This window comes from Symphalangus syndactylus, chromosome 13 (assembly GCF_028878055.3).
Source record: "Symphalangus syndactylus isolate Jambi chromosome 13, NHGRI_mSymSyn1-v2.1_pri, whole genome shotgun sequence".
Lineage (NCBI taxonomy): Eukaryota > Metazoa > Chordata > Mammalia > Primates > Hylobatidae > Symphalangus > Symphalangus syndactylus.
Window position 1 is genome coordinate 29,833,484 of NC_072435.2, and position 14,122 is coordinate 29,847,605.

The following is a 14,122-nucleotide window of genomic DNA, read 5'->3' on the forward strand; positions in this document are numbered from 1 at the left end:
CCGAGAGGCTCTGAATTCTTGCTCTCCGACTGCAAGGACTGAGCAGGCTGGCAGTGTGAGGTATCCCTGAAGGGGTAAAAGAGGAAAGTGATTCTGTTTGCAGCCATCCCTTTCTTCTGAGGAAGGCGCAAGTGAAGCAGCGGTGGGAGGTGGCAGCCTGGAAAGGCACCCTGCTTTGCGAGAGAGAGAGAGAGAGAGAGAGAGAGAGAGAGAGAAAATCTGGAATTCTCAGGGTCCTTCCTGGAGGGAAGGGCTGGGGAGGAAGAAAACGGAAGAAGGGAGAAGGGGGAGAGATGAGTCAGCAGGGCAGGCTGGCTGGGGAGAATACTCTGGGTGAGTAAGGAAGGGAAAAAGTCCCAGGGTCCTGGGGGGCGGCTAGCGCCCTTTATGTTTTCTGTTCATTATGTTGACTAGGAAACTTTTTGCGTTTGGGTGATGTCGACCTGGGCGGTCCAGTGTGGCAGTGACACGCCACTAGGGCTGTGGATCACTTGAAATGTGGTCACTCTGAACCAAGATGTGCTGTGAGTGTAAAATGCCACTGATTTCAAAGACAGCATGTGGGAAAAAAAATTATGTAAATGGTCTCAACCATGTTTATACTGATTATGTGTCAAAATAATATTTTGGACATAGGTAAAATATATTATTAAAAGTAATTTCCAGCCAGGCGCGGTGGCTCACGCCTATAATCCCAGCACTTTGGGAGGCCGAGGCAGGCGGATCACGAGATCAGGAGATGGAGACTGTCATGGCTAACACGGTGAAACCCCGTCTCTACTAAAAATAGAAAAAATTAGCCGGGCGTGGTTGCGGGTGCCTGTAGTCCCAGCTACTCCATAGGCTGAGGCAGGAGAATGGTGTGAACCCGGGAGGCAGCGCTTGCGGTGAGCCGAGATTGCGCCACTGCACTCCAGCCTGGGCAACAAGCGAGACTCCGTCTCAAAAAAAAAAAAAAAAAAAAGTAATTTCACCTACTTTTTGTTGTTGTTGTTGAGACGAAGTCTCGTTTTGTCACCCAGGCTGGAGTGCAGTGGCCCGATCTCAGCTCATTACAACCTCCACCTCCCGGGTTCAAGCAATTCTCCCGCCTCAGCCTATGGAGTAGCTGGGATTACAGGCACCCGCCACCACACCCAGCTAATTTTTGTATTTTTAGTAGAGACAGGGTTTCACCATATTGGTCAGGCTGGTCTCGAACTCCTGACCTCAAGCGATCCACCTGCCTTGGCCTCCCAAAGTGCTGGGATTACAGGCGTGAGCCAGGCTTCACCTGCTTCTTCTTCTATTTTTTTTTTTTGAAACTGAGTCTCACTCTGTCGCCCAGGCTGGAGTGCAGTGGTATGATCACAGCGCACTACAACCTCCGCCTCCCAGGTTCAAACGATTCTCCTGCCTCAGCCTCCTGAGTAGCTGGGATTACAGGCACGCACCACCACAGCAGGGCTAATTTTTGTATTTTTCGTAGAGACGGGGTTTCACCATGTTGGCCAAGCTGGTCTTGAAGTCCTGACCTCATGATCTGCCCGCCTCGGCCTCCCAAAGTGTTGGGATTACAGGCGTGAGCCACTGTGCCCGGCCACCTGCTTCTTCTTATGTGGCCACTAAAAACTTAGAATTACACTTCAACGCGTGCAGCATTCATTCCATGGGACAGTGCTGTTCCCAGTCTTCAGTCCACAGCCCCGCTTACCCCCAGTGGGGGTTTATGTGTGAGGATTAAGGGAAGGGTGGGTTCCAATTCTGGCAAATAGGCGCTGGAACTGGGAAGACACACTCTGGCCAGTGAGATGGTCCAGAAAGTGAATTAAATCCTGCAAAAAGGAGCTAGAAGCCAGGGTGACCCCGAGAAGCCCAGGAATTTGCAGAATTCTCAGGAAGAGGGGTTGGAGCCAACGTCATCTAGATCCAGGGCATGAAGATCCTGAATGACATCAGGGTGAAGGGAAGCAAAGGAAGAGATGACGAAGGGAAAAAAGTACAAGTGAGAGAAAGAAGAGAAGGAGGAAGAAGAAGAAAGGAATAAGGAAAGAGAAGAAGGCAAGGAGGGAAGAAAATAACAGAAAAGATTTTAAAAATACTGTAGAGATTTTAGCTCTATAGTCCCTTATGACAGCCACTAGCCAGATGTGGTTAGTGAGCTCTTGAAATACACCGAGTTCGAATTGACATGCACCGTGAGGATAACTATACACTGGATCCCCCGCCAAAAAGTACCAATAAAAATATAAAACATCTTATTAATTTTTATATTGATTGCATATCAAAATAACATTTTGGAACTATTGGAGTACATAAAATATATTTTGAGGCCAGGTGTGGTAGCTCACACCTATAATCCCAGCACTTTGGGAGGCCAAGACAGATGGATCACCTGAGGTCAGGCATTTGAGACCAGCCTGACCAATATGGTGAAACCCCATCTCTATTAACAATACAAAAAAACTATATTATACAGAAAGCAATAAAGTGACAGTCACACTTCTAAAAAAATATATATATATATACAAAAAAATACAAAAATAAATTAGCCAGGCATCGTGGCACATGCTTGTAATCCCAGCTACTCGGGAGGCTGAGGGAGAATTGCTTGAACCCGGGAGGCTGAGGTTGCAGTGAGCCAAGATCGCACCACTACACCCCAGCCTGGGCAAGAATGAGACTCCATCTCAAAAAAAAAAAAAAAAAAATCATAAAATAAATTTCAGTGTGGCTACTAGAAAATTGTAAATGGGCTGGGCGCGGTGGCTCATGTCTGTAATCCCAGCACTTTGGGAGGGCGAGGCGGGCGGATCACGAGGTCAGGAGATCGAGAGCATCCTGGCCAACACGGTGAAACCCCGTCTCTACTAAAAATACAAAAAATTAGCCAGGCGTGGTGGTGGGCGCCTGTAGTCCCAGCTACTCGGGAGGCTGAGGCAGGAGAATGGCGTGAACCCGGGAGGTGGAGCTTGCAGTGAGCCGAGATCGCGCCACTGCACTCCAGCCTGGGCGACAGAGCGAGACTCCGTCAAAAAAAAAAAAAAAAAAAAAAAATTGTAAATGATGCAGGCGGTTCCCCTGCTCTGCTCTAGAAAGACAGAAGGAAACCCCTCAAACCACTGACATCAAGGAAGGGGGAGGGGCAGTTATTCATTTTGACAATAACCAAGTGTTGGCAAACAAATCATTTAATGAAAGGGAGAAAAGGCGGGCGCGGTGGCTCACGCTTGTAATCCCAGCACTTTGGGAGGCCGAGGCGGGCGGATCACGAGGTCAGGAGATCGAGACCACGGTGAAACCCCATCTCTTCTAAAAATACAAAAAATTAGCCGGGCGTGGTGGTGGGCGCCTGTAGTCCCAGCTACTCGGAGAGGCTGAGGCAGGAGAATGGCGCGAACCCGGGAGGCGGAGCTTGCAGTGAGCCGAGATTGCGCCACTGCACTCCAGCCTGGGCGACAGAGCGAGACTCCGTCTCAAAAAAAAAAAAAAAAAAAAAAGAGTCATATATATTCCCTTTGCCGGGCGCAGTGGCTCACGCTTGTAATCCCAGCACTTAGGGAGGCCGAGGTGGGCGGATCACGAGGTCAGGAGATGGAGACCACGGTGAAACCCCATCTCTTCTAAAAATACAAAAAAATTAGCCGGGCGTGGTGGCGGGTGCCTGTAGTCCCAGCTACTCGGAGAGGCTGAGGCAGGAGAATGGCGTGAACCCGGGAGGCGGAGCTTGCAGTGAGCCGAGATTGCGCCACTGCACTCCAGCCTGGGCGACAGAGCGAGACTCCGTCTCAAAAAAAAAAAAAAAAAAAAAAAGAAAGGGAGAAAAGGGAATTGAGGAAGGAAAAACTTCATTCCCCAGGCAGCGGAATGTGAAGGAAGACTACAGGTGCCGGGCACATGGGGGCTCTCCAGATAGGGGAGCCCTGGGAAGAGGGCCGAGGGGGGTCCATCAAGCTTCAAAGCTGACGAGAAGGCAGGAGGCCGGTGAAAGAAGGGTGATTAGAGACAAAGGTGAGGGTTTTCCTGACCACAGCGTCCTCGCACCTTTGAATGCGGAAGACTCCGCTGGGCGAACCACATGACCACGCCCCACCCCACCATGCTGCTGATTGGTCCTGGCATGGACACTTGACCCCTAGCTGGACCAATCAGATCCTCAGTATGTGGGGCTGTGGCACACAACCTTTTCCCAGAGCCACTTGATGGACAGGAGGGATTGTTGACCCCGTAATGGGGAGTCGGAAATTCGGGCTCAGGAGCAAGTAAGGGGTGTAGCTCCCATTGGAACCCAGGACCCTCTGGTTCTTTTTTTTTTTGAGACAGTCTTGCTCTGTCACCCATGCTGGAGTGCAGTGGCACGATCTCAGCTCACTGCAGCCTCCACCTCCCGGATTTAAGCAATTCTCCCGCCTCAGCCTACGGAGTAGCTGGGATTACAGGCGCGTGCCACCACACCTGGCTAATTTTTGTATTTTTAGTAGAGATGGGGTTTCGCCAAGTTGGCCAGGCTGGTCTTGAACTCCTGACCTTAACTGATCCGCCTCAGCCTCCCAAAGTGCTGGGATTGTAAGCGTGAGCCTCTGGGCCCGGCCTCCATCTGGTTTTAAACTCACTGCTGTTAAGCATCCCCAGTATGTTGTTATGAACTCCCAGGCCATGGGGCATCCTATGGGGAGATGAAGAAAACCGTCCTCCAGAAAGAAGGGAATTAGATGGGGTGCAAATTGGAAGCAAACAGAGCTGGAGAGAAAGATGGCCAGAGAGAAACTCCCTGTTTCAAGATCTGATATACTTTAAGGGGTAGAATTTATAACATCTGTGTGTTTTCCACCTCCCTCCACTAGAAGGGAAGCTTCAAGTTACCAGGGACCTAGGCATCTGTCACAGAGCTGAACACATCAAAGGTACTTGGTAAGTACTTCTTGAAAGTAATGAATGGATGGATGAATGTGCAACGTAAAAAATTTATTTTTCCCGTTCTGTGCTGTGTCTTAACATCTCTGTCTATAATTCTACAAATTCAATACCTACTTTAGGCATCAGGCAAGGGGGTGTTGTTCTGGGCCCCATTTTTTTTTTTTTTTTTTAGACGGAGTATCCCTCTTGTTGCCCAGGCCAGAGTGCAGGCACGATCTCGGCTAACTGCAACCTCCATCTCCCAGGTTCAAGCGATTCTCCTGCCTCGGCCTCCCGGTAGCTGGGATTACAGATGCACGCCACCACACCCAGCTAATTTTTTGTATTTTTAGTAGAGATGGGATTTCACCATGTTGGCCAGGCCGCCCACCTCAGTCTACCAAAATGCTGGGATTACAGGCAGATTTCAGATTGTTAATGGTATTTTTAAGCTATCATGCCAGCCCTGGACTTCTTATTGTGAGAGATAAAGAAACCTCTGTCTGTTAAAGCACTCCTAGCTGATGTGGGGAACTGACCTATTTTGTTAACTGTTGTTATCCAGTGCAGGAACTATAGCTGGCATAAAGTTGGTGCTCTTAAATTTTTCTTTTTTTTTTTTTGGAGACAGGGTCTTGCTCTGTTACCCAGGCTAGAGTGTAGTGGTGCGATCATAGCTCACTGCAGCCTCCATCCCCTGGGCTCAAGTGATCCTTCGACCTTAGCCTCCCAAGTAGGTGGGACTACAGGTGTGCGCCATGATGCCTGACTAATTAAAAATTTTTTTTGTTAGCCAGGTGTGGTGGCTCACGCCTGTAATCCCAGCACTTTGGGAGACCAAGGTGGGCGGATCACCTGAGGTCAGTAGTTCCAGACCAGCCTGACCAACATGGCGAAACCCCATCTCTACTAAAAATACAAGGCCGGGCGCGGTGGCTCAAGCCTGTAATCCCAGCACTTTGGGAGGCCGAGGCGGGCGGATCACGAGGTCAGGAGATCGAGACCATCCTGGCTAACACGGTGAAACCCCGTCTCTACTAAAAATACAAAAAAAAATTAGCTGGGTGTGTTGGCCGGCACCTGTAGTCCCAGCTACTCGGGAGGCTGAGGCAGGAGGATGGCGTGAACCCGGGAGGCGGAGCTTGCAGTGAGCCGAGATCGCGCCACTGCACTCCAGCCTGGGGGACAGAGCAAGACTCCGTCTCAAAAAAAAAAATAAATAAATAAATAAAAATACAAAACTTAGCCGGGTGTGGTGGCTGGCGCCTGTAGTCCCAGCTCCTTGGGAGGCTGAGTCAGGAGAATTGCTTAAACCTGGGAGGCGGCGGTTGTAGTGAGCTGAGATTGCACCACTGCACTCCAACCGGGGCGACAGAGCAAGACTCCATCTCAAAAAAAAAAAAAAAATTTTTTTTGTGAGTCAAGGGGTCTCACTATGTTTCACAGGCTGGTCTTGAACTCCTGATCTTAAGTGATCCTCTCACCTTGGCCTCACGAAGCTTTAGGATTACAGGTGTGAGCCACTTCACGGGGCATTAGAAATTTTTTTAAGCCAGGCATGGCGGCTCACACCTCTAATCCCAGCACTTTGGGAGGCTGAGGCAGGCAGATCACCTCATGTCAGGAGTTCAAGACCAGCCTGACCAACATGGCGAAACCTCGTCTCTACCAAAAATACAAAAATTAACCAGGCATAGTAGTGCATGCCTGTAATCACAGCTACTCAGGCGGCTGAGGTGGGAGAATTGCTTGAACCCAGGGAAGGCGGAGGTTGCAGTGAGCTGAGATCGAACTACTGCACTCCAGCCTGGGTGACAGAGTGAGACCCTGTCTCAAAACAAACAAACAAAAACAGAAATCAGATCATACCCTTCCTTACGTAAAGTTTCCACTCCCCAAGGCTTCTCACCACCCTTAGTAGAAAGTCCAGCCCTGACCTTGGCCTCATGCCCAGAATCTTCCCCTCATCTACTCTCTCACCTCAGCTCCTTGCCCTTCAACTACACTGGCCTTCTTGCTGTTCCTCCAGTAAACCAACACCGCAACTTCCTCAGGCCCTTTGCATACTCTGTTCCCTCCACCTGAAGGCTCTGCTTCCGGAAGTCCACCTGGCTAGCTCTTTCACCTCCTGCAGGGCTCTGCACAAATGTCACCTCCTCCAAGAAGCCCACCCTGAACACCCTCGTGAAAATATCCCAGCCCAGCCACCCTCTAGCTCACCATCACTTTCTGAAAAGATCTTGATTTTTCTGTTTGCATGTTTATTGTTCATTTCCCACCTCTAGACCTAGGAATCGGGTCTATTTGTTCACTGCCTGGCACAGAGTAGAGGATAAGAAAAATGCACACGGAAGGACTGAGTAAATGCAGGACGGGGAGACAGTTGCTGTGTTCAGCCTTGTTGTATTCGTGGGCTGAACTTTGGGGCCTGAACTTGTTTTGTTTTGTTTTCTTTTTGAGACACAGTCTCTCTCTGTTGCCCAGGCTGCAGTGCAATGGCACAGTCTCGGCTCACTGCAACCTCCGCCTCCTGCATTCAAGCGATCCTCCTGCCTCAGCCTCCCAAGCAGCTGAGATTACAGGCGCCCGCCACCACACCCAGCTAATTTTTGTATTTTAAGTAGAGACAAGGTTTCACCATGTTGGCCAGGCTGTTCTTGAACTCCTGACCTCAAATGATCTGCCTGTCTCGGCCTCCCAAAGTGCTGACATTACAGGAGCCTGTCGCCGCACCCAGCCTAATTTTTGTATTTTAAGTAGAGATGGGGTTTCACTATGTTGGCCAGGTGGTCTCCAACTCCTGACCTGAAGTGATCTGCCCGCCTCCGCCTGGAAAAGTGCTGGGATTACAGGCGTGAGCCACAGCGCCTGGCCTCTGAATTTAACTTCATCCCTATGATTTGGGAAAGGGATGTAAAAAGATAAGAAACACAATCTAAGCATTGATTCCAGTGAGTTCAGGTCTAATGATAATGATAATATCAGCAAACACCTATAGTGCACCAGGCACTGTTCTAAATAAATAAGTGTTCTGAATGGATTAACTAGTTTAATTTTTTTTTTTTTTTTTTTTTGAGACGGAGTCTCGCTCTGTCGCCAGGCAGGAGTACAGTGGCACGATCTCGGCTCATTGCAACCTCCGACTCCCGGGTTCAAGCGATTCTCCTGCCTCAGCCTTCCGAGTATCTGGGACTACAGGCGCGTGCCACCACGCCCAGCTAATTTTTGTATTTTTTTGTAGAGACAAGGTTTCACCATGTTGGCCAGGATGGTCTCGATCTCCTGACCTCGTGATCCGCCTGCCTTGGCCTCTGAAAGTGCTGGGATTACAGGCATGAGCCACCGTGCCCAGCTTACTAGTATAATTCTTGTAACGACCTTATGATCATTACAGTGGGGATACTCTTGTTATCCTCATTTTACAGAGGAGGAAACAGAGGTTCAGAGAGGCTGAGTAACTTGCCCAAGGTCACAAAGCCAAGAAGGGGAAGAGCAAAGATTTGAGCCCTGTCAGTCTCACCCCAGAATCCAGAACTACTACATCCCAGAAAATATCCCAAGGAGCCTACTCCTGGGAGGAGGAGTCCACTTCCACCCTCGATGACCTCCGTGCTCCAAGCTGACCCACCCAGGGCTGACCTCTGGGACTGAATGAGTGAACCTGGACCCCTTGCCATCTTTGAGCATCCTCAGGTCCCCAGCGGCCCCACCCCCACCCCCGGCCGGAGTCTGCGCTGACCCTGCCTTGAGCTGAATGAGCGCTTCCTCTACGCGGGGCTGGTTGTAGCGCACCATGTAGCTGTGCATGTCGGGATAGTTGCTGCGGATGTTCTTCTCCGTGGAGCCATTGGGCACAGTCCCAAACTTCAGGGGCGGGTACTGCTCCTGGGGCCTCTGGAACTGGGGCAGAATGGGGAGTGATTAAGGGCACCCTCCGCAGGGGCATCCCTAACACAAATCACCCATTCTGAGAGACACCCGCGATCTGGCAGACACCCCAGTCCCAGGAGTGTTCAATATTTCCCAACACTCGCTCACTACGTTAGGGAATGCTTTTCCGCTCCCACCCAGCACACACAGTTGCAGACACGTAATCCAAAAGTTCACGAGAAGCCTCCCTGAGGCCCCTGATGTGCCAGGTGTTAAGCCTTCACATACTGAATTGCGGGAGGTCCTGGGGGCAGAGGCTGGCATGGCAGGAGCTGGGGGCTGTTGCTATTTACCAATCCGTTCAGAAATAGTTCACTTTTTTTTTTTTTTTTTTTTTTAACCGAGTCTCACTCTTGTTGCCCAGGCTGGAGTGCAATGGCACAATCTCAGCTCACTGCAACCTCCACCTCCCAGGTTCAACTGATTCTCCTGCCTCAGCCTCCCGAGTAGCTGGGATTACAGGCACATACCACCATGCCCAGCTAATTTTGTATTTTTAGTAGAGACGGGGTTTCTCCATGTTGGTCAGGGTGGTCTTGAATTCCCAACCTCAGGTGATCCGCCCGCCTTGGCCTCCCAAAGTGCTGGGATTACAGGCATAAGCCACCATGCCCAGCCAACTAAAACAAGTTTTGTAAAACCAAACTTATACATAAGATGCAGGCAACTATTCTATTCTACTCCATTCCATTAAAAAATGCTTATTGCAACCCATCAAACTGATTTCTCAAGCCTCTAATAGGTCATGACACCCAGCTGGTTAATCACTTTAGTCTCAAAGTATGCTCTGCAAACCAACAGTCCCTCAACAAACGGTGATTGCAGTGAGGTGTGTACAGGAATGGAGGGAGTGAGCATTTAGAGTGATTTGACAGAATCCTTTTTCGTCTGTTGAATCTAATAAATAAAAATGTGAGTTTGGCTTCTTTTTGAGGCAGAGTCTCGCTCTGTCACCCAGGCTAGAGTGCAGTGGCGTAATCATGGCTCACTGTAACCTCTGCCTCCCGGGTTCAAGTGATTCTCCTGCCTCAACCTCTCAAATAGCTGGGACTACAATACAGGCACCCACCACCACGCCTGGCTAGTTTTTGTATTTTTAGTAGAGACGAGGTTTCACTATGTTGGCCAGGCTGGTCTCGAACTCCTGACCTCAGGTGATCCAACCACCTCGGCCTCCCAAAGTGCTGGGATTACAGGCATGAGCCACCGTTCCTGGCCAGGTTTGACTTTTGTCTGTCTTGGTTTTAGATCTTATTTTACTTTTCTAATAATCCATTTCTGTTGAATTTTACAAAAGCATTGTCTGCAATTTTGAGACGGAGTCTCACTCTGTCGCCCTGGCTGGAGTGCAGTGGGGCAATCTCGGCTCACTGCAAGCTCTGCCTCCCAGGTTTACGCCATTCTCCTGCTTCAGCCTCCCGAGTAGTTGGGACTACAGGTGCCCGTCACCACGCCTGGCTAACTTTGTATTTTTAGTAGAGACGGGGTTTCACCATGTTAGCCAGGATGGTCTCAATCTCCTGACCTCGTGATCCGCCCGCCTTGGCCTCCCAAAGTGCTGGGATTACAGGCGTGAGCCACCGCTCCCAGCCTTAGAAGTTTCAAAAATTAATCCTTCTTCACAGTTGGAGAGAAGCATTGGTTCTAGAATATCCCATTTGGCACAACTGCCCCTAGAACATTCAGGGACACCCTCTTCCCTAGGAATATTTTAAATAGCTCATCGTGAACCGTGTTCTTTCTCTATCCACAACATTCCATTCTACCATTCTGGAATTTGCCTTGGGAAGAGACCCCTTCCCGCCCTCCCCCCACCCCCCCACCCCCGTCCCCCACAAGAATCCCCTCTAATCTACCACGTGACAAGCTCTGTGACCTCCAGCCCCAGCCCCAGCCGCAGCCCAGCCCTGGGCCCACACACACCTTGCGGTCACTGAGCCCGGACACAGTATCCACGTACTCCTCCTGGATCATGAAGGCGGCCAGGTTGGCTGTGTAGCTGGCGAGGAAGATGACGGCGAAGAAGGCCCACACCAGCACCATGATTTTGCTGGTGGTTCCCCGGGGGTTCTCCACGGGCACCGAATTATTGAACACCAGGGCCCAGAGCAGCCAAATGGATTTCCCAATGGTGAAGGTTGAGCCACCAGGGCCTGCAGGGGGCCAGGACGCGGACATGGACCCCAAATCCCTTCTCAATATGGGAGGGGGGAAAAAAAAAAAAAAGAACTACAATTCCCAGTGGCCCTCAAGGCATCTGGCACCTCCCGAGAGGCCCTAACTTGACCTTCTCCCCCCCCCCGCCCCCCGGGCTGCTGGGAAATGTAGTTCTCTGTCTCTGTGGTTAGGGATCTCCGAGGCGGGGGATGGAGGAAGGGGGACTCACGCTTGCCCGTGGCCAGGCTGCGGTTGTAGCCAACAGGACTGAGGTACTCGAAGATGAAAACAGTGACGGCGACCACAGTGAGGCACATGACGAACATCATCACCCACACGGCGGGGCTGTAGGGCTCTGGGAACAAGGGAGTGCGTGGTTATGGCTCAGCCAAGCAAAAGACTCGGGGATCAGGCTGGGGCGGTGCCTCACGCCTGTACTCCCAGAACTTTGGGAGGCTGAGGCAGGAGGATCACTTGAGGCCTGGAGTTGAAGACCAGCCTGGCCTTGAACACCCTGTCTCTACAAAAAAAAAAAAGAAAAGGAAGAAAAAAGGAAAGAAAAACCTAGGGTACTACCAGCAGGGAACAAGGTGCAGACCAGATCTGACCCCATCCTATTCTGGCCCCATCTCTGCTTCTCCATCTCCAAGATAGTCTTATGGCCCACCCAAACCCCTAGGAGGCAGCCATTCTCAAAGAGAGCCATCGCAGGCATTTCTGTGGTTTCAGCCACCAAATAGAAACTGTCTCCTAAATGTTTCCTGAGTCATAGGCCCGAGCCTCCACCTACCCCAGCCATCCTCCTAGGCCATTCATCATGTCCCATGCTGAGCCCAGACCAGCTCCCACGCTCCCCATGGTGGGAGCCCCACCATCCACCCAGTCACAGGCCCAAACCCCATTTGCCGTCTTCCTTCCCTCTCCCTCGCTGGCCACAGCCTGCCAGTCTCCAGCCGCACGCTCCTGCCCCTGATGCTACTTGGGCCTCTCCTCTCCATTCTCATGGCCAACAGGGCTCAGGCCTCATCTCCTCCCACCAACCATTTCCCCAGCCTCCCGAGCTCCCATCTGTCCCCTACAGCCTATCCCCCACACAGCACAGAGACGACCTGGCCCCTCCCCTGCTTACAGCCCTCCCCAGGCTCCCTAGCACCCCCAGGACAAAGTTGCTGCCACTCAGCCTTGTCACACTCTCCTTTCTGGCCTGATCACTCTCTCAAGCACCCATGCTTTACTCAAAACTCACAGGTGGCTGGGTGTGGTGGCTCACGCCTGTAATCCCAGCACTTTGGGAGGCCGAGGTGGGAGGATCACCTAAGGTCAGGAGTTCAAGACCAGCCTGGCCAGCATGGTGAAATCCCATCTCTACTAAAAACACAAAATTAGCTGGGCGTCATGGTGGGCGCCTGTAGTCCCAGCTACTCAGTAGGCTGAGGCAGGAGAATTGCTTGAACCCAGGAGGTGGAGGTTGCAGTGAGCTGAGATCATGCCACTGCACTCCAGTCTGGGTGACAGAGCAAGACTCTGTCTCCAAAAAAAAAAAAAAAAGAACTCGCAGGTGCCTGAATCAGCGACACCCTCTCTTCCTTGTCTCCTAGGTGTCCCTGCTAGAGGTAACACCCTGCCCTGTCCATTAGACAACCTCCCATTCATGTGTCCCCTCCTCACATTCAATAACCGTGTTTAGCCCCTGGGAGCTCACCAACAATAAACCCAAATCACCATTTCATTGAGATTAGGACCAGGTGATTCAACTTCCCAGGGCCAAGTGTGAGCTGTCAAGACTGCCCCCATCACAGCAAGGTCAGCACCCTGGACTGTCACTGCGGCAGCTGGGGACATGCCTGTCACCTCTGCTAGGCAACTTGGTGGGGCATAAATAGGACCTTGTCACTCCTCTGCAGTGTGCTGCCTGCAAGCAGGGGCCCCACGTGGTGCTTCTGAGTGTGCCCTGCAGAGACCTTGGTGCAAAGGGGAGGCCACAGGAGACACAGTTGGGCGAAATAAACAGAAAACAAAACACAAAGGAAGGGATGGCTCTTCTTCCAGCCCCTCCCCTCTCCCAGGAGCTTTGCTCACACTTCAGAGAGCGAGTGGGAACTGACAAGCACGGTTGCCCTTGGCCGATGTACGCTTCTCCAGCTCAGCGATGGGCCCTCTACCCAATCCATGTCAAAGCCACCAGCCCATCTGGTGGGCAGCTCCCTAACCACACCCTGCATCTGTCTGCTGTCACCTTCCTATTGCACACCCCCACTCTGTCTCTGGCATGAACCTTGCAGTAGCATTCCCACCAGCCACTTGCTTCCACAGAGTGGGATTTTTTTCTTTTTTCTTTTTTTGAGATAGGGTCTGGCTCTGTCATCCAGGCTGGAGTGCGGTGGTGCCATCTTGGCTCACTGCAACCTCTGCGTCCTGGGTTCAAGCCATCCTTACACCTCAGCCTCTGGAGTAGCTGGGATTACACAGAGCTGGATATTTTAAAAACCTAAATCTAATTATATATCCCCACACCATCTTCTGTAGTTAAAACCCTTGTCCGGGTGCAGTGGCTCATGCCTGTAATTCCAGCATTTTGGGAGGCTGAGGTGGGCAGATCACCTGAGGTCAGGAGTTTGAGATTAGCCTGGCCACCATGGTGAAACCCCGTCTCTACTAAAAATACAAAAATTGGCCAGGCGTGGTGGTGCGTGCCTGTGATCCCAGTTACTTGGGAGGCTGAGGCAGGAGAATAGCTTAAACCTGGGAGGGAGGTTGAGGTTGCAGTGAGCCAAGATGGTGCCACTGCATTCCAGCCTGGGCGACAGAGTGAGACTCTAAAAAAAAAAAAAAAAAAAAAAAAAAAGAGAGAGAAGTAGAAGTTTATCTTCTGCCTCCTTCACAAGGCTGAGAGATCCTAGCGGACAGGGATTTGTGTCTTCCTCATTTGCCACTGTGTTCCCAGTGTGGAGCCCACCGCCTGGCACATAGTAGATGCTCAGTAAACACTGATGGTGACTTAAGTTCTTACAAGGTATTGGTACCATGCTAATTTGTTCTCTTCATCTCATACCTAGGTACAGGAAAACACTTGGGTTTTGTGGGGCCTGAAGCTTGCACAATTTGGAGGGCTCTCTGAGAAAAAATAATTCAACCTTATGAATACAAAACCAGGTGCAGG

The 14,122-nt window shown here is 51.0% G+C and overlaps 1 protein-coding gene across 1 annotated transcript in view; it reads right to left on the bottom strand.

The window, feature by feature from the left end:
• The window catches only part of GRIN2D (glutamate ionotropic receptor NMDA type subunit 2D), a 51,411-nt gene that overhangs the window by 19,665 nt on the left and 17,624 nt on the right, over positions 1–14,122 (bottom strand). Inside the window, exons 9-11 of the mRNA XM_055235813.2 lie at positions 11,192–11,317; positions 10,729–10,958; positions 8,615–8,775 (exon numbers count right to left, since the gene is read on the bottom strand). Coding sequence (XP_055091788.1) covers positions 8,615–8,775; positions 10,729–10,958; positions 11,192–11,317 — 517 coding nt within the window. The remainder of the gene's footprint in view (positions 1–8,614; positions 8,776–10,728; positions 10,959–11,191; positions 11,318–14,122) is intronic.